The sequence below is a fragment of the Sceloporus occidentalis genome, unplaced genomic scaffold (assembly GCF_023333645.1).
Source record: "Sceloporus occidentalis isolate IW3139 unplaced genomic scaffold, rSceOcc1.0.p SCAF_10, whole genome shotgun sequence".
Lineage (NCBI taxonomy): Eukaryota > Metazoa > Chordata > Lepidosauria > Squamata > Phrynosomatidae > Sceloporus > Sceloporus occidentalis.
Window position 1 is genome coordinate 26,658,994 of NW_028316990.1, and position 20,880 is coordinate 26,679,873.

At 42.1% G+C, this 20,880-nt stretch overlaps 1 protein-coding gene across 2 annotated transcripts in view; it reads left to right on the plus strand.

Moving 5' to 3' along the window:
* LOC149306251 (synaptotagmin-17-like) overlaps positions 1–20,880 on the plus strand; it is a 40,041-nt gene that overhangs the window by 9,014 nt on the left and 10,147 nt on the right. For both annotated transcript variants that reach the window (XM_089539925.1, XM_089539926.1), the window contains exons 2-6: positions 3,563–3,580; positions 7,209–7,357; positions 13,292–13,443; positions 13,592–14,211; positions 17,165–17,285. In XM_089539925.1, coding sequence (XP_089396051.1) covers positions 3,563–3,580; positions 7,209–7,357; positions 13,292–13,443; positions 13,592–14,211; positions 17,165–17,285 — 1,060 coding nt within the window. The remainder of the gene's footprint in view (positions 1–3,562; positions 3,581–7,208; positions 7,358–13,291; positions 13,444–13,591; positions 14,212–17,164; positions 17,286–20,880) is intronic.

Below are 20,880 nucleotides of genomic sequence, written 5' to 3' on the forward strand. Positions count from 1 at the left end.
CCTCAATACTTCTCTAAGTTTACTGAAATCGGCTTTCCTAAAGTCTAGAATGCGTGTTTGACTATGGCTTCTCCTTTCCACTGTATTACAAACTCCAAGAGAACATGATCACTCCCACCTAATGATGCTACCACTTGCACCCTATTGACCAGGTATTCCCTGTTGTTTAGGATCAGATCTAAAATAGCTGACCCCCTGATTGCCTCGCCTACTTTTTGCACAATGAAATTGTCTTCCAGGCAAGTGAAGAATTTGCTAGACCTTGAGGATTTGGCTGAGTTTGACTTCCAGCAAATATCAGGATAGTTGAAGTCGCCCATCACTACTACATCTCTCCTTTCTGAGTGTGTGGTCATCTGTTCTAGAAAGACATCATCCAATTCCTCAGTCTTGGATGGCATCCCTAACAGACAGCCATCCAGCCTCTGTGTGTATGTGTATAATGTATACGTGACTTTACAAAAGTCACGCTCTCTCAGCCTTAGGGGAAGGCCATGGCAATGCCACCCCCAAGAACCCTTGCCAAGAAAACCCCAGGATAGGGTTGCCATTGGACTGAAACAACTTGAAGGCACACAACACACACACACACACACACATATCCTGCTGCGTATTGCCATGAAACCCACTGGGTGAGCTTGGGCAAGAAGTCACACTCTGTGAAGTCGAAGGCTTTCGTTGCCAGCATCCATAGTTTTTTGTGGGTTTTTCAGGCTTTGTGGCCATGTTCTAGAAGATTTTCTTCCTGACGTTTCGCCAGCATCTGTGGCTGGCATCTTCAGAGAATGCTGGCATGGAAGAGGGTCACACAGTGTGCGTGTGTATGTGTGTGTGTGTGTGTATATATATATATATATATATGTATACACACACACACACACACACACACACACCCCACTCTCTTCCATGCCAGCATTCTCTGAAGATGCCAGATGCCACAGATGCTGGCGAAACGTCAGGAAGAAACTCTTCTAGAACATGGCCACAAAGCCAAAAAAAAAAAAAAAAAAAAACACACACAAAAACTAAGTCACACTCTCTGAGCCTCAGAGGAAGGCAATGGCAAACCTATTGGGTGAGCTTGGGCTCCCAGCCTCAAGGGAAGGCCATGGCAAACCCCCTCTGAACAAATCTTGCCAAGAAACCCCCATGATAGGCTTGCCTTAGGGTCACCATAAGTCAGAAAAGACTTGAAGGTACACAATACACACAAACATACACAACACATCCTTCTGTGTATGGCCATGAAACCCACTGGGTGGCCTTGGGCAAGAAGTCACACTCTCTCAACCTCAGAGGAAGGCAAAACCTGCTCTAAAGAGACCCAAGAAAACCCCCATGATAGACTTAAGCCATATATATATAGCATTATATTTGTTTGTTGACAATATCTCAGATTCTCTACAGTGTTTGTTTTTATACTTCAATCCCCCTTTTACTATTATTACTTAATGTTACAATAAAATGATGTCTCACATATGCAAGCACTGTTCTTTCTATGTTACTCCGTGTTTCAGCTGAATCTTGTGCCCAACTGTCTTATAAACGCCTTTATTCTTCTTATTATTTCTTGCTTTGGGTATTGTATGCTTTCTTTTCATTGTAAGCTGCCTCGATGGTCTTTCTGACAGAGAGGCAAGGTAAAAATAAAGCTATTATTTGTTCTTATTATCTCTTGCTGAGCGCCTATATCTTAAGATTGCTTTTTTCTTCTTTGTCCATTATGAGGTTTTGTTTTTTATTTCTGTTGCCCTTGCCCTCTCTTATTTAACCCATGCTTTTCTATTTTTAAAAAAAGATACAATGGGGATTGCTGTTTAAAACAAAAGCAGGTCTGCAATTCTGAGCAGAACTGTTGGGGAGTAGAGGTCTTTGGGCCCCATACAGACTGCCAAAATAAAGCTGCTTTGGGTCACTTTGGAGGTATGATATTTAAATGATGCATGCGTCTGAAGAAAGTCCGGAAGCTGCACCAAAGCTGCGCTCCAGTCCTTAGGACTAGATTATGGCTTCGGTGCGGCTTCCATACTCTTAGGACGCATGCAACATTTAAACAGCATACCTCCAAAGTGACCCGAAGCAGCTTTATTTTGGGCTTTCTGTAATGGTCCGATACCCAGAAAGAGTGTGAACAGGGCTTCTGCATTGGGCTGGCAAAGGCAGATGAGGGAAACAAGAACAGCAGCTTAAAGGTGATGATCTTCACATTGCACCCTCTGCTTTTGGTTGCCATTGCCTTGGAGCGTCTGCCAAGGACCCTGCTTGCTTGTCTGTATTTGACATCAGCACCTTGCCTTGGTCTAGTGAGCTTAAGGACATTATCAGACAAGGGAAATTGGAAGTATAATCCAATGGCAATCCGAACACAATCATGGGGTTTAACGTTATTGCGTGATAGCCTACCACACGCAATTTCGGGCAAAGGGAAGTCAGTCCGAACGCAATCATGGGGTTTCATGTTATTGCGTGAGGGGGGATCACATGCAATTTTGGGCAACGGCAAGCTATTTTCGGGCAATGGGAAGTCAGTTATAATGCAATTCGAATTCACGTAAATTGGCTGAACTAGCGAATTCACGTGAATGCGTTCTGGCCCCACTTTCTTTTCATTCGGAATTAAGAGAAACTCCTCCTGTGTGATAAGCTCTTAAGGCAGTGGGCCTAGTCCCCTGCACTGCTGAGCCTCACAAGAGGAGGGCTTATGTTGGGAGAAGAGCGACTGCTTTAGGCAAAGGTAGGTGGAAAGTGGATTGTCTTCTGCTGGTAAATTTAAAGATAAGTTGAAGTTGAGCAGGGAAGCATTTCTAATTTTTGTGTGTGGGTTTTTCAGGCTATATGAGGCCATGTTCTAGAAGAGAGAAAAAGAAAGGGAAGAAAAAACCTCTTCTAGAACATAGCCACAGAGCCTGAAAAACCCACAAAAAATTCTAAATTGTTGCTGTTGCTTGTCTTCATGTCATTTTTGACTTGCTGATTGGTACCCAAGTTCTTTCTTTAGTTAGTTTCAAGGGTGCTACAAGAGCTCCTACATACTGATTCTACAGGCTAACGTGGCTATGTCTTCGAATGCTAATCCAAAGTAGGTATTGCAAGCCTGAAGTCTACTTCTGCAGGTTTAAAGACCCCAGAGATATGAAACTGTGGGTCTCACCAGTCCTATTCTGACATTTTAACCACTGGCCATGCTGTCTTTCCAATACTGAAAGCCAGGCTACAAAAAGAGGTGACTTGAGTCTTTCCAGTACGCGATACAAGGTCCTGATGGGTAGAAAGTACACATTCTGAGATAGCTAAGGAGGTTACAAGTTGAAAAACCTCTATTGTGGTTCACAGGAAAGCTAAAAAGGAATGCAGATTTGCTAGATCAATATCCAGTATAGTGTATTTTAACTGTAACATAGTTGTTGTATCTCTCTCTTTTTAAAGAAAAATGTCAGAGAAATGGAATAAAAAGTGTCCTAGAAATAGAATTATTGGTCATTGTAATCTAGATCAGATATGATTCTCTCCCCTTCCTCTTTTTTCTTCCCCTTTGCTTTGTCACGGATATCTAAAAGGACAGTTGGAACCAATAAATGAGGTGAGTTAATCTGATGATTCATTCCTTCTCCTCTTGCCTCACTCTGTGCAGAAAATGGTAGCGCTTTTCAGTCTGCTTGCCTTGCTTCATCTGCCTTTGATTTTCTGAGTTTTGTAAAAGGCATGGCCGGCCTCTTTGTTACTGAATTGCATTGGTTTATTAAAGGTCATTTTTGTTAAGAAAAAAGCAGATCACACACTTTGTCTTTGCCAACAAATCTGTGACTGGCTAGTTTTGATCATTTTGACTCCAGGTAATTAACAACAACAACAGCGATTAGATTGCAAATCTCACCTTTCACTTTCTGAAAAATTTTTCTAGCCTTTGGGTTTTGGGGGAGAATTTGGATGAACATCTTGGTGCATGTAAATCTCTTGCAAATCAAAAGAAGTATAGTGTCTAGATCAAGGGAAGTAATAGTCCCACTCTATTCTGCTCTGGTCAGGCCCCACCTGGAATATTGTGTCCAGTTCTGGGCACCACAGTTTAAAAAGGAAGTGGAGAAACTGGAGCCATTGTTAGGGAAGCACCCTCAAAAGTTCATTTGAAAGGGGAATCCTTAAGTGAAGACACAGAAGACCAAAGAAGTCCGAAGCAAAAACGCAGTTTATTCAGCTGAGGCGACAGCACACCAAAATAGTGTTAAACAAACTGTCGCGCCCTTTGGCACAGGCACAAGCATTTTATAGTCTTTTTGTTTCACAATGCCTACAGTAGGACCCGGGACAATGGATGTAAGGTAGAGGAAAAGAGATTCCACCTCAACATTAGGAAGGAACCTCCTGAGAGTAAGGGCTGTTCAACAGTGGAACAAACTCCCTTGGAATGTAGTGGAGACTCCTTCCTTGGAGGTCTTTAAACAGAGGCTGGATGGCCATCTGTCGGGGATGCTTTGATTTAGATTTCCTGCATGGCATAAGGGGGTTGGACTGGATGGCCCTTGGGGTCTCTTCCAACTCTATTGTTCTATGATTCTATGAATAAAATAGAAACATTCCATTACCTCTTTAGGGCATCCCCCAGAACAACAGAAGGTGGGAGATTGGCAGGGCTTGGTCCAACTCCATATCTTGAAAGAGGGGGGGACCATGGCTTCATAAGACGGGATCAGAAAGCTAAAGGGATGTCTGCTTTGTTTTCTCTGTTTCCTTTTACTTTCCATCCTTTTCCTACACAAGCTTAACATGCATGTTGCTGTTAAGACGGATCTCTTTCGGAAGGCCTTTCCTGAATAGACACCCGGACACCAAAATGAAAAACTACTTGTTGACCCCTGATTTTGCTATAGTCACTGTTTATTGTTTATTGTTGTTATTAATTTAAGTATGTTTTTAATAGTAAATGGTTTAATTGTATTTTAAGGTGGGTTGGATTGGATGTTGTTATTATTATTATTAGTAGTAGTTTTTTGTGGGTTTTTTGGGCTATGTGGCCATGTTCTAGAAGAGTTTATTCCTGATGTTTCACCAGCATCTGTGGCTGGCATCTTCAGTGTGTGTGTGTGTGTGTGTGTGTGTGTGATCCTGAGTATTATTATTATTCACATTATTCTCTTAAATGAATGCATTTTTCTTGCATTTCTCCCCGACCAATGCCTTTTTTTGAACAAAGGATAGCATTTCTTTTGAACATCAGATAACATGTTTGAGGATTTCTAATATAAAAAAGGGAGGGAGGGGTAAAGAAAAAAACGAACGAAGGATAGCATTTCAAAATTCAGAGAAGAATGAAAACCAAAAGGATGTTCCTCTTTGCATGTTACTGTGAATTAATTTGATTTGTGCTAAAATGTAAATTAAAGGAAATTCCTTGCAAAACGATGGAGCTCAGGAAAGTTACTTTAATGGCTTAATTCTCCTTGCATTCTCCTGGCTGGCAAACAGTAACTTGTGAAGCACTGAGAAGGAACTGCCCACAGACCCAACCTTTAATGTTCCCATTGCCCTGAAAATTCAAGCACAAGGGTAATCCAGATTTCCAGCATCTTTCCCATTCCAAGGATTCTGGTCTGAGAGGTTTCTCTAGCATTATGTAAGTCGGTGTTTGTTGAAGAGAAAGGTAAGCTAGCAATCCGTATTGTTCTGGAGCTCTATGTGAATACGAGTTGCCTGTTGCTGAAGCAGCATTTCCCTCTTGCTTCCCTGAATGTATCCACTGTGCAGAAATAAAGCAGTTCGACACTACTTTAACTGCCATGACTTTACAGTATGCTGGGATATGTAGTTTGGAGACAAGGCTGAACACCTCACCAAACTACAAATCTCAGAATCCAACGGGATTAAGCCATGACAGTTAAAATGACATCAAACTGCTTTATTTTTTTGCGCTGTGGATTCAGTCTCTGAACCTCTGGGTTGAGCTCCTTTTGGAGCTGTCCAAAGTGCTGCATCCCGAACTTCTGCTCTGCCATACTTTACTTTGATCGACTTTGCTTTGCAGTCATTCACACTTCATTTTGCCCTGCTTCATCTTCCTTCATTCCTTCTGTTTATAGTCCCAATTTTCTCCCAAGGCACTTCACATAATTAACAAATAAAGGTAAAGTACAACAAGTTATAATATCATCAGCTAGTTAATTGCCAAATGCTTGCCTGGATAGAAAGATCTTTGCCTGTTAGTGGAAGGAATGGGAACAAGCATCCTAAGCCGTCCTGGGAAGAAGGTTTTGCAATCTGTAAAAGTGGCAGGACAAAGAGAACAACCTCCCCAATGATTTTAAAACCCAAGCAGGCTCATACTCATATCTGTTAATTAAATTATGTGCAACCTGCTCTATATTAGAAAATTTGCGAGTCACTTAATAAATCAGTTCAAGCCATTTAAATTTAGAACAATAAAGGTAATATAAATCTTCTAAAAATATATTGAATAATCAAATAATTTAAAGATTGAATAATTTAGAATATTAACAGAGTTTAAAACCTAGACCATGTACAAATTAGGAGGACTGGGGTGAAAGAACCATGGTGAAAAGGCAGCACATAATCCAGAGATTCCTGTCTATTAATTCACAAAACACCATACTCTGGTGTGAATTTGAAGGCTTTCATGGCCGGCGTCCATAGTTTTTTGTGGGTTTTTCAGACTATGTGGCCATGTTCTAGAAGATTTTCTTCCTGATGTTTTGCCAGCATCTGTGGCTGGCATCTTCAGAGAATGCTGGCATGGAAGAGGGTCACACAGTATACACACACACACACACACACACACACACACACCCCACTCTCTTCCATGCCAGCATTTTCTGAAGATGCCAGCCACAGATGCTGGCAAAACGTCAAGAATAAACTCTTCTAGAACATGGCCACATAGCCCAAAAAACCCACAAAAATACACAACTCACAAAGTGGATTATTTCCCCCCTTTCCAGCTTCAAGTGGGAGTGTGCTAATGACTACCTTGTAATTTCATCTTTTATATCACTGGAAAAAATAGAATTCCAGATCTATTGAAATATAAATTAGTAGAAACACTTCTACCTTTTCTCTTTCCTCCCTCCCTCTCTCTCTTTCTCCCTCTCCACCTCAACACTTGCAATCTGAGCTGTACATATAATTTACAAGTGTGTTTATTTCTGCCTTTATTCAATTGGTTGTAATTTTTGCTTTCTGTTTTCCAACGGCCCCAGGGCCTTTTGTCTAGAATCTCCGATCTCTTACTGTGCAGATGGACTTGCCGGAATTGTTGTCAGAAGTGTTACGATTGCAGTTGTTGCCAGTCCAATGAAGATGAAGTGGAAATCCTGGGGCCTTTCCCAGCACAGGTGCCTCCCTGGTTGTAAGTTTGGATGCTGCTCTTAGGATCCTGTCTCTTTCATTTCGCAAGGAACACTTTGAGGATATGGAAGTCTTGTTTGTTTACCAGTCATAGCTGACTTTTCAGCAAGCAAACTTTTCATGATCTTCTACCCTGCTTTTCTAGGAAAGCTATTTCAGTTTCGTTTTGGGGGGGGGGGGGCAGGAGGGATGGTTCCTAGCATAATTAAGGTTCTACACTCACAAGTTAATTGCAAAAAGCAATTCATTTTTAAAGTACTTGCTTGGCTATTACTTAATTTTATAATACAGGAATAAATAAAAACAAAACCATCATTTAAATAAATACAGTGGGCCCTTCCCTTACGTGGGGGATCCATTCTGGATCCCCCCACGTAAAGGGAATTCCACATATGCTCAAGCCCCATTCAAAAGAAAGGGGGTTGTGCCCATGGCGCAGTGCCGCACATGTGCCATTACCCCTTCCAGGGTGCGCCGAGGCTTCTTCCAGTGCAGCTTTCAGCATACGCTGAAGGCCACGTAAGTCGCACTCACTTATAATGCGGGTGTACTGTAATTCCATAAATATAAGGTTATGGTGGAAACTACGAAAGATGAAAGAAATCTGCTCTCTCCAGTATCTAGAAATCACGTTGGAGCAGGATGTAGATTCTGAACATGTTGAACCTCTTCCCTTTTTATGCATGTCAGAAAATGTTGGGGACTTGTGTAACTCAGTCTTCTGCATTTTAACAGCAAGCTTTATTTCAGTAACCAAAGAAGTTAAAAGCATGACTTCTGCAGACAGGACTACCATAATCCCCATATATCCATGTAGTGTTACCAATCTGCCTCCCCTGTACATTTATGAGCTTTGCATCCATTTGTCCACAAACCGAAAAATATGTACATTTTATTTCATTTCTGTGACACCTTTCTCCCCAAAAAGAATCTCAAGGTGGCTCACAAGATAAAACATTAATAAAACATCACAATAAAAATATTAAAACAATTAAAATTATCTAGATAAAATAGTGTAAACTTAATAAAAACATACAAAGTAAAAAACATCACTAAAACGTCCTAACCAAGCGAGCCTACAATGGTGGCGGGACTGAGAGAAAGCCTTCCCCAGAAGGTCATAGGGCTCTAGCAAGTTTATATTGGGAGATGCAGTCTCTCAAATAGTCTGGAGCTTTACCTTTTCCTTTTAAGCCACACAAGGCTTTATAGGTCATGACCAGCACTTACAATTGTGTCCAGAAATGAACCAGTAGCCAGTGAAGCTGTTTCAACAAGGGAGTTACATGCTCCCTATAACTGGCCCCAGTGAGCCTTCTAACTGCAGCGTTTTGCACCCGCTGGAGTTTCTAAACAGTTTCCAAAGGCAGCCCCACATAGAGTGCATTATAGTAGTACCGATGTTTTGTTTTATTTATTTATTTACTGTATTTATACCCCACCCTTCAGCCCTAAAGACTCTCAGAGTGGCTTACAATTATTATTATTTTTAACTAGACAGTTCCCTGCCTGCAGGCTTACAACCTAAAAAGACATGACACAAAAAGAGAAGGGAATGCTGGTGGGGATGAGGATCAGGTCCAGCAGTTCTTCTCTTCCTCTGAGGCCTGAACCATGGCAGAAGGACTGGAGGGAAAGCTTTTCCTCTTAGTTCAGCCAGGCCCGATTGAGCTGGGCCTGTATCTCTCCCTCCATGGCCAGATTGGGCTGTAATCAAGGCATGTGTCACCATAGCCAGATCTGACATCTCAAGGAACAGGTGCATCTGGTGCACTAGTTTTAACTGTGCAAATATACTCCTGGTTACTGATGGACTCTGGGCATCCTGCCTAAAATGGTGAAGGGACTGGAAACCATGCCCTATGAGGAACGACATAGGGAGCTGATATGATAGCCTTGTTTAAATATTTGAAGGGATGCCATATTGAGGAGGGAGCAAGCTTGTTTTCTGCTGCTTCAGAGAACAGGACCTGGAACAATGGATGCAAGCTGCAGGAAAAGAAATTCCACCTCAACATTAGGAGGAATGTCCTGACAGTAAGGAGTGTAGTGGAATCTCCTTCCTTAGAGGTCTTTAAACAGAGGCAGGCTGGCCAGGAAATCTCAATCAAAGCATCTGTTGGGGATGCTTTGATTGAGATTTCCTGCATGGCAGGGGTTGGACTGGATGGCCCTTGCGGTCTCTTCTAACTCTGTGATTCAGGCTCAGAGTAGAGTCCAGAAATACACCCAAGCTGCAAGCCTGAGATTTCAGGGGAAGTGTAACCCTATCCGGCACAGGTAAAGTCCTTTTCCCTGATCTGGCTTACAACTGACCAGGAGCAGCTCTGCTTTTTCCTGCCCATCTGTCTGCTCAGACCCTTGGAGGGATGGAGTTGACTACTTGTCAGCCTTCATAAAGAATCTGTTGGTTTTTGCTTCCTGCTGGGACAACCTCCTCCCATTGTCCTTGTACCAGAGAGTCATAACCAGCTAGCAAGGTGTATTTGGACCTGTCTAAGCTTGTGATTTCTTCTGCTTTTTAATTAATTGCCATGCTTAATTAGCCTGCTTTGACCAGACTATTTATTCAAAAAGCCTTTCTTATTTAGACCAACTCCAACATCTATTCCTCTAACGTCAAACAGAATTTGTATGTTGTATTCTGTGTAACTGTGTTGTATTGTGTCAGTTTTACATTGTATTGATGTTAGGCCCTTTGAAGTTTTTGGATATAAGTGGTAAATAAATATTTGCAAACAGGTAAATAAACAATAGATCCGGCCACAAAAAAGGAAAGTTGTTTTTGCAACTATGAGTTGCTCAAAAACCCTGTCCCTCCCAGGAAAATGTTTTAAAATGTAAAAGAGGACTCTAGGGCTGCCAGGGTTGTAATTTAAAAAGGATGGAGAGACCTAGCCATTATCAGAAATCGGAGAGAGAGAGAGGGGGGGGGCGGGCTTTATGTATTCTTTTTATTTTTTTCTAGTCTTTTTCAACCAATTGATCCAGATGCACTTTATTTCTCACCTGGATGATAACTTTCATCTCCAGCATCAGAGAAGAATATAAGGATTGCATTGTACAACACTGGCACTTTGTCTGTCTTACTGCGACAAATCTAAATGTGTTGACTTAGCACACATGGCAACCACACCTTCCTGTCATTTCCTCTCTAATGTTTGCTTTCTTGCCTTGTTGAGTAAAAAATTCTTATTAATTTTCTTTTTACAAAGACTAGCAGGGGCTTTTCCATTCTACAGATTACAGTTGTACAAAATGTCCAATGCGGGCATGGCAAAAAGCAAATGATTCATGCTCTGTGAAAATACACCTTGATTTTTTTCTTTCACATTACAAGCAAACAAAAGGTCCAGGGTGTTTATCTAAACAGAACCAAAATTTAGAAGAGGAAAATAACTATAAGTCTTGATGAAAGGAAATCTCTTGTTCCCTTGCTTTAACTTGCTGTCCTCTTTGCGAGCTGACATCTTTTAAATGATTCCTCTTGGATCCCGTTTAGTCTTTCCACTCAACAGGAGTTTTTCTTTTTAAGATGGCTGTCATTTTAGCATACTGTGCAGGAATTTAAGCCAAAAAACAGTAAATCCTGTGAAAGGAGACACAGTTGAAAATGTTGGAGATTGTATTTTGCCTTACTGAGGTCCTGCAGCTGCAGGATCACACACTAGACTTCTACATACGTCTTTCTCTGCTATTTGTTTTAAGAACTCCCAAGACTGTCACTTTCCCCACTTTTCCTTAAACAAAGTGATTATTGTACATACAAATATGTCAGAATTGATGGCACAGACTGATTAATAAAGGTGTAACTTAAGGGAGCCTTTAGTAGAGAAGTACAGTACTGTACTCTTTCTCTGTGCATGAAAGGGTATTGGGCAGTGGAGTTTCATATAAAAAGGGTTAAAGTTCTGTAAAGAAGAAGAAATGTTTATTGATTAGCCCTTAGGCCATTTCAAAACAACACAAAATAACACTCAAGCAGGTAAAACACACTATAAAATCTTATAGAAATTCTATAGCAATGAGGACAGAACTAAAATGTAATAACACAGAATCTGAAATGTATATAGAGTACTGTATGGGTGTCATAAGTACATTAGAAGTACAGTACCTAAAAATGTGACATAATCATAAAACTGATCATAAAAATCTATGATACAAAAATGGGTAAAAAAAATAAAAACGAATGTATTACAGCATTAAGATGATAATACATAAAGTAATAAAATTGAACATGAAGCATCACACATCAGGATTCTTCATCACCTCTGCAATTTATCCCAATTGACCCCATGTATCTAACTCTTGACTGTATGGCTTTACGTAAAAATCGAGCTGTGATAATAGATATTTTTGAATCTTGGCCACTCATGAAGTAAGAGATTCTGACATGTTCTGCAAATGTAATTTATTGTTTTCTCTTTCATTTCAACTTTCAAATGTATCCTGCTTTAACTGTGAAAGCAAAAATGGCTCTTGTGGGGAAGGCAGACAGATTTGCAAAATGAGTAGTATTAATATTTATTAGAACTAGGGCGCTCACATTGAGAAAATAAAACAAAGCACCTGCCTCCAGATTTTCAGTGTAAATAAGAAGGTACAGGGAAAGTTCCAGAGTAGACAGGCATTTGTATGCATCTAGATTAATCTGTTGTTGGAAATTGATGTTATACACTTTTGTTTAAAAAAAAGTTGTATTTATTAGAGAAATTAAGGTAAAGTATGGTTATGTATGTGACATACAGTATATGTAATATGGTAAGTACTTTGTTGGGAGAAAAGGAGAACATGGGGTGATGGACTGATTGTTTAAGTGCAATTTTAAGACTGAGATAGGAATTAGACTTGGAGACTGTGAAGTTTACCACACCGTGCATAAAACATTCCCCAATGCGTTCTAACGTGCATGAGCAGGGCCGCGCACGGAGCGTGATGGGAACCCGATGGGGCCCAGAACACTAGTTTACCGCACAGGGAATGCTGCCGCCACCGTCGAGCATTCCTATCGCGTTCCCATCAGGTTCCAGAGGGCACCATTCGACGCCATTTCTGGGAACTGTTTCGAAACCGTTCTCAGAAATGGCACCCTCTGGAACCCGACGGGAACGCTTCATAGCCATGTTAGTCTAGAGGTTCTCAACCTTCCTAATGCCGCGACCCTTTAATACTGTTCCCCACGTTGTAGTGACCCCCAACCATAATATTATTTTCATTGTTACATGCAAATAAATATGTGTTTTTCAGTGATTTTAGGCGACCCCTGTGAAAGGGTCATTCGACCCCCAAAGGGGTCCCGACCCACAGGTTCGGAACCATTAGTATCATTATGCAAAAGGATTATATAGAGATATAAATTAGGGTTACTGAATATACCCATGAATAAGTCTAGAAATTTTAGTTAAAAAATTGACCCCCAAAACTGAGTCATGACAAAATGCATATAGTCGAATACATGAACATTGGTTAGATAAGAGACAGCAAAGAGCAGAGTGAGAGATGAGATAGTGAAGGGAAGGAATGTATGTTTTGGTTCAGTTAGGATAGTTAGTTTCCACTGTGATTATGAAGAGAGATGGAAAGAGTCAGTCACCTGTGTTTGAGTCAGGATTTAGATGAATTAAATAACAATGAAGCCTTGAAATTCTGTAATCATGAGTCTGTACACCAAGTACTCTTTAACTGTATGTTGGACTTCTGTTTAATAAATTATTCCTGTGATTCACTAACATAACTTTGGGAATGTTGTGATAGTCCTGTTGGAGTGGTTGAGTTGAGATAGATGGTGTTGTAGTGGCAGCAGGTATTCAAGGCTGGGGGTCACTTTGGTGCCATAGTGTTGTGTAAGTTAAAGTCCGCACAGGAGACAGTAACAGATGCCTGTGATAATCTTCCTAGCTGACTCTGAAATACAAAGTCAATTTCATTTCAACAGAATAAGCAACAGAAATGAGGACAAAGATGGTGACTCTGACAACATGACAGCAAGTGAGCCTCCTCCAACTCCTCAGGATGTTTCACCAAGTAGAAGACGATCCTCTACAGATACATCTCGATCCACTTACAGCCTGACAAGACGAATCTCAAGTATGTTATATAGCATCATAGAGTTGTTTTGTATTCATATTTTTCCCCAGGGCCATTGCCACACGGTGGGTGTATACACATCTTAAATAAATGAACAAATGTAATGTTGTGCTATCTGTAACATTTGTCCTTTGTTTCTCTTGAATAGGTCTTGAGCTGAGGCGGCCAAGTTCTCCTCTTGTTGACCTCAAACCTATTGAGTTTGGCATTATAGGAGCCAAAAAGGAAATTGTTCAGCCAAGCATCCTTAGGAAAACGCATACTCCTGATGACTATTTTAGGAAATTTGAACCAAGATTGTATTCCCTTGACTCAAATAGTGACGACATGGACTCCTTGACAGATGAGGAGATCTTGATGAAGTACCAGCTGGGTATGCTGCACTTTAGCACGCAGTATGACCTTTTACACAATTGCCTCACAGTCAGGGTAATTGAGGCAAAGGACCTGCCTCCCCCAATCTCCTATGATGGTTCAAGACAGGACATGGCACATTCAAATCCATATGTCAAAATTTGTCTGTTGCCAGACCAGAAAAACTCCAAGCAGACTGGGGTGAAGCGGAAAACCCAAACCCCAGTGTTCGAGGAGAGGTACACCTTTGACATCCCGTTTTTAGAAGCCCAGAGGAGGACTTTGCTCTTGACCATAGTAGATTTTGACAAGTTTTCACGCCACTGCGTCATTGGGAAAGTATCCATGCCCTTGAGCGATGTGGATCTTGTCAAAGGTGGGCATTGGTGGAAGGCTCTGGTCCCTAGTTCTCAGGTAATGTTTTGTTCATATGTCAGTGGACTCCCTAGGGGTCCCAGTTGTTTTGTTTTATTTCCTTTCACATATGTGGTATGATTTGACATTAACTGACGTCCAGCGGGTGGGTACCAAAAATAAGGGCTTTCAGGTTGTTGCCTTGAAGTTCTGGAATGTCCTCCTTAAGGACACTTATATGGACCTTTGGAGTTTGTTGTTGTTGTTTGCTTCATCATAGGTGGCCCTATAAATGAGAGACCTCCAAGAGCCTTGTCATCACCTGCCCTGCTCAGGTCTTACAAACTCAGGACAATGACTTCCTTGATTGAGTCAATCCACTTGTATTCTGATCTTCCTCTTTTTCTATGCCTTCCACCTTACCGTTATGGTATTTTCCAATTAGTAGTTTCACCTGACGATACTTCCAAAATATGACAGCCTCAGTTTAGTCATCATAGGCGCATTACAGACTACCCGTTTGGGGCGGCCTGTAAGTGGCCCTTTCCCCGCTGTATTGGGGCCTCAGTTGCCACAACGGCAGCCTCCGAGGACCCGATCTGCTGCTTTCCAGGCCGCGGGGAAGCGGCCTTTTGCCTGGAAAGGGGTGTCCTTGGGTCTTCAAGCCCCAAGGACACCTGGCGATGGCGGGGAGGAGGGGAAAGGGGCCGCTCAGCCCCTTTCTCCTCTGCTTCGCTGGTGCAGCTGTCTAAAGGCTGCGCCAGCAACACAAACCTCAGAAGGAGCTCCGTTTCAGAGCTCCTTCTCGCGCCGCGGAAAGGGCACTCTAGGCGCCCTTGCATGGCATGATGACGTCATGTCCACACTACCTCGTTTGGAGGCGGTGCATTCGTGACGTCATAATGGCGGCCCCCGTGTGGAATGGGCACCGCCATTTTGTACGGACTGGGTCCGTACTAGGGTTAGGGGCGTCAGGAAGTGACGCCCCTTTCTAACCCTAGTACGTCCCCAGGACGTACTTTTATGCCCGTTTGTAATGGGCCTTTGCTTCTGATGAGAGTTCTAATGGCCTTTGGGGACCTGGTAAATATCTGTTTAAGGAGGCTTCTTGCAGGGACAAGTCAATATGAACCAGCAATGCAATGAGTTCTGGTGTAGTGGCTGAGATGTAAAGCTGCAAACCACCCAGTTCAAAGCACATCTCTCCCAGTCGGAATATCCAGGCAGGCTGCTCTTTCTTAGGATGTTACCAGACAAGGGAAATTGGAAGTACTGTATAATCCAATGGCAATCCGAACACAATTATGGGGTTTAACGTTATTGCGTGATAGACTACCACATGCAAATTCGGGCAATGGGAAGTCAGTCCGAACGTAATTCGAATTCATGTAAATTCGCTGAACTAGCAAATTCACGTAAATGCGTTCTGGCCCCACGTTCTTTTCATTCGAAATTAAGAGAAATTCCTCCCGTGTGATAATGTCCTTAGTTTCATTCTCCTTATCTACATTGCAGGGATAGATAATATAGAGCTTGGAGAAGTTTTCTGTGACCACAACTCTCAGATTACTTAGCCAATATGGCCAGTAGTGATCCTGAAGTTGGTAATTTGACACAGAAAGGCACCCTGGGAAACAAAGTCATCTGAGGCTTGCTTTCTAAATGGCTGGCATTGCTTGAAGGGAGTCAATTCGGAAGCAAAATGGACACGTAAATCCAGTAGTTTTGCTAATTTACTTATTTCCTGATTGACCTCACATTCTCCCTGGATTCTCTTCTGATTGCATGCAGCGTCATGCGAAAAGCAGCTGCGAATTTGTCCCTAAACCCTGGATGACCTTGCATTGGCCCCACTTTAAACTTCCAATTTTGCCCCATGTGATAACATCCATAGAGAGTTGGAAGAGACTCTTAGGACTCTTTCACACGAGGGAAAATTGGAGAGTTAAAGTGGTCCCAATGCAGGGTCCTCCAATAGCAAATGGGCTTGCTTTTGTGGGATTCCAGCACTTTAACCATTTTTGGGATCGAAGCACATAGGTTGACGTGTGATAAAGTCCTTAGAGAATCCTAGAGTTGGAAGGCTGCCATGCGGCACATTGATTAAATGCCTATACTGCAACCACTCACTCACAAACCACAAGGTTGTGAGTTCAATACCAGCCAGGGCTCAACCTGGCATCCTTCTGAGGTTGCTAAAATGAGTACCCATCCTGTTGGGGGAAATTAGCTTACACATTGTAAAACGCTTAGGGATTGCTTAAGTGCATTGTTAAGAGGTACAGAAAAGCTATTACTATTTCATTCACATCTAACCCCTTGCCATGCAGGAACAAGCAATCAAAGCACTCCCAACAGATGGCCATCCAGCCTCTGTTTAAAAACCTTCAAAGAAAGAGACTGCATCACACTCTAGGACAGCATGCTTCATTGTTCTTACTGTCAGGAGGTTCTTCCTAACGTTCAGGTGGAATCTCTTTTCCTGTAGTTTGAATCCATTGCTCCATGTCCTAGTCTCTAACTCACAGGGCATAGTTTCCAGACCTTTCACCATTTTGGTTACCCTGCTCTCCAGAGGGTAACTAGCTTGTCCTGCTTGTCAATATCCCTCTTGAATTGCAGTGCCCAGTACTTGACTCAGTATTCCAGGTGAGATCTGACCAAAGCAGAATAGAGTGGTACTATTACTTCCCTCAATCTAGACACCACACTCCCACTACACTTCAGATTCAGCTGCTGCATCACACTGTTAATTCACGTTTGGCTTGTAGTCTACTAAGACTCCCAGAACCCCTTTGTATGTACTATTGTCAAGCCTCCATATATGTGCCTTTCATTTTTCCTGCCTAAGTCTAGTGCCTTACATTTCTCCCTGTTGAAATTCATTTTGTTAGTTTTGACCAAACTCTCTAATCTATTAATGTTATTATGAATTCTGATCCTGTCCTCTTGATTATTAGCTATATTTCCTAGTTTGGTATCATCTGATTTATCTTGCATGTTTCTCTTGCAGAATGAAGTTGAGCTGGGAGAACTCCTGCTGTCATTGAATTACCTTCCTAGTGCAGGAAGACTGAATGTAGACATCATTAGAGCAAAACAGCTGCTTCAGACAGATATGAGTCAAGGTTCAGGTACAGGCCTATGCTTTGTTCTGAATGATCAGCATCCATTATTGGTGGTGCACTGTGCATAGTTACATGTGTACAGCATACAGCTGGCAGATTCCACAATTTCAGCTCCATACTTTGGAAGCCCATGTTATTAGAAGGGTGCTGATTTTAGATACGGTTAGGCATAGTTGGTGGTATAGTAAGCATGCCTTCTATGCCTGCACTAAGATCATGGAGTATTTGGAAGATGTGGAAGCTTTAACAAGGACTGGAGCTTGATATTTAAGGAACTGAAGTCTCTAAAATACAGTACAGTGGGCCCTTCCCTTGCATGGGGGATCTGTTCCAGATCCCCCCGCATAAGGGAAAATCAGTGTATGCTCACAATGGGGCATGTGCTCACGGCGGTGCATGCGCCATTTCTTTTACCGCTGTGTGGCTTCCGCGTAAGCTGTAAGCTGCGTATAGTGTGCCCGCGTATGGTACAGGCGCACTGTATTTTGAAGATCTTTGATTTCAATTATATGGGTAGCCTTGTCCACTGATGCAGATGGCAACTATTCCATGGCTACTTGTTGTGGTCACATTTGTCACTTGGTGGCCATCCTGGTGCTGAGCCTTTGTACTTAGCCTGTACACACTACCTACTTCCAGGGCTATATTGAAAGCCTTACCAGCTTTATAGAACTTACCAGAATATATGTTTCACTGGTATAGCCTTTAAGAACCTTGCTCTGTCATGACACCATGATGAGGCAGCATGTTAGGATTTAGTGGAGTCTCTAAAGTAGTTCTGAGGAAAAGCCTCAACCCTAAAGATGTATCTATTCATGTCCTGATTTGACCCAAGGCTTAACCTTATGCATCTACAGATGATGTCTTTTCCTCACCACTCTTCTTGAAGGAAGGGAAACAGAGCAGCCAGAATGGAAAGATCAGGTTTCCAGGAAGGTTTCAGCATCTGCTGTGGAGACATTATTTATTTTTATTTATTTAGGTATTTATATCCCACCCTTCAGCCCTAATGGCTATCAGGGCGGCTTACATTTATTATTTTTTAACCAGACAGTTCCCTGCCCACAGGCTTACAATCTAAAAGACACGACACAAAAGGAGAAGGGAATGGTGAGGGGGGAGGGGATCAGGTCCAGCATTCTTCTCTCCCTTTGAGGCCTGGACCAAGGCAGATGGACTGGAGGGAGGGCTCTGCTTCTTCCAGGCAGGACTGGTGGAGCTAGCCTGCCTCTCTCCCCTTCAAGATGGTGGCTGAAGGGAGGGCTTGTCTTCTTCCAGGCAAGGCAGTTGGTGCTCGCCTGCCCCTCTCTCCCTTCAAGATGGTGGCTGAAGGGAGGGCTTATCTTCTTTCAGGCAAGGCAGTTGGTGCTCGCCTGCCCCTCTCATTGACGACTCTGCATTTATTATGAAAGAAAAATACCATTAGCAAATCATTTCTGTGGGTATTGATGGTTGTTTTAGTCTTTTGATTTTTTTAAAATGCACATATCTTACTAATAAGACAATGGAAAGGTAAAGAGTAAAATGCTTATTTAAAATATGATCAGATAAATATAAATATGGAGGAGTTTTAAAGATGTTTTGGGTGGTTGGCTTAAAGAAAAGAAGGGAACCAGGTGGATTTCCCCAGAGACATTGAATAGAGGTAAAGTGTGCAAGGTAGGTGTGATTGGCCGCCTATCATCAAGGTGGCACCTTTCCATTTAGGAATTAACCAGGGTGAACAGGTATGCTATGTTCCAAGCAAGGTATGCTCCTTTAATACTTGAAGTTCTCCATTGAGATAATTGAAGCCTTCAGTTCAAGATTCCATTCAGTCTGGTTGCTCATTCAGAGCTCTCCAGAGTGCTTGCCGTGTCTCATTGTGTGCAGTGGGCTTCTGATCAAATTCAGGATTATTCTGCACATGTTATATTATGTAGCATGTAAATCATTCCTCAGAGTGTACCTACACTGCACTGTTAAACCATGTTGATACTAGTTTTAACTGTTCTGTCTCCATCCTGTGGGATCCTGTGATTTGTAGTTGGTAAGATCCTTGGAATTCTCTATTGGAGAGTTCTGATGCTTTTGCTCAAGGGCACTAGAGCTCTCAAGCAGGGAAGTCATAAAATCATAGTATAATAGAGCTGGAAGAGACTGCAAGGGCCATCCAGTCCAACCTCCTACTATGTAGGAAGACACAACCAAAGCACTCTGAACAGATGGCCATGAAGCCTCTGTTTAAACATTTCTATAGAAGAAGACTCCACTACTCTCTGAGGCAGCATGTTCCACTGTCAAACAGCTCTTACATGTGGGTTTGGCTCGTCAACCAATTATAAACTCACCTAACAGTAGCATTGTCTAGGTCACATTTTACTGCCTTTTTTGCAAGGGCAAAATGAGGAAAATTGTCAAAGGCCATACTGAAATCAAGATACACTACTTCCATTAGCATTTCCTTCATCTACCGAGTTTGTGACTCTCAAATATATATATTTCACTTTTACAAGATGAGGACAACATATGACCTCCTCCAGTCTGCTGGCACTTCTCCTGTTCTCCAGGAATTCACAAAGATTATTAACAGCGCTTCTGAAATTACTTCTGCCAGTTTTTTTAATGCCTTAGATGTAATTCATCTGGCCCTGGATACTTTAATTTGTTTAGAGTAGTTAGAGAAGTCTAAAGGCCTCACTAAACTACAAATCACAGGATTCCATAGAATGAAGCCATGATGGTTAAAAAGGTATCAAATTGCTGTAATTGTCATGCAGACTCCCTGCCAGTCTGTCTCCTTTCATTGTAATAGTATTTCCTGCTCTCTTCAGCTGTTGTTTCTGTTGAGCAAATTCCTCACTTGCCTGGAAGACAATTTCATGGTCCAAAAGGTGGAAGAGGCAACAAGGGGGTCAGCTATTTTAGATCTGATCCTAACCAACAAGGATGACTTGGTTAATGGGGTGCAAGTGGTGGGATCCTTAGGTGGAAGCGACCATGTTCTCCTGGAGTTTGTTATACAATGGAGAGGAGAAGCCAGGCAGAGTCAGACACGCATCCTAGACTTTAGGAGAGCGGATTTCAGTAAACTTAGAGAAGTAATGAGGGCGATTCCATGGTCAGAAATACTAAAAGATAAAGGAGTTCAGGACGGATGGGACTTTCTCAAAAGGGAGATACTGAAGGCACAATTTCAAACAGTTCCAGTGAGAAAGAAAAACGGGAGGTGTCTCAAGAAACCAGGATGGATGACTAAGGAACTTTCAACCGAGCTAAGTTTGAAACAGAACATGTATAAGAAATGGAAAAAGGGGGAAATCATGAAAAAGGAATTCAAAGAAATAGCAGGCATGTGTAGGGGTAAAGTCAGAAAAGCTAAAGCGCAGAATGAACTCAGGCTTGCTAAAGAGGTTAAGAACAATAAAAAGGGCTTTTTTGGATATGTCCGCAGCAAAAGGAAGAAGAAGGAAACGGTAGGGCCACTGCGTGGAGAAGATGGCAAAATGCTAACAGGAGACAGAGAAAAGGCAGAATTACTCAACACCTTCTTTGCCTCAGTCTTCTCAGAAAAGGCAAAGGGTGCTCAACCTGAGGATAATGGAGCAGAGGACAGAATAGG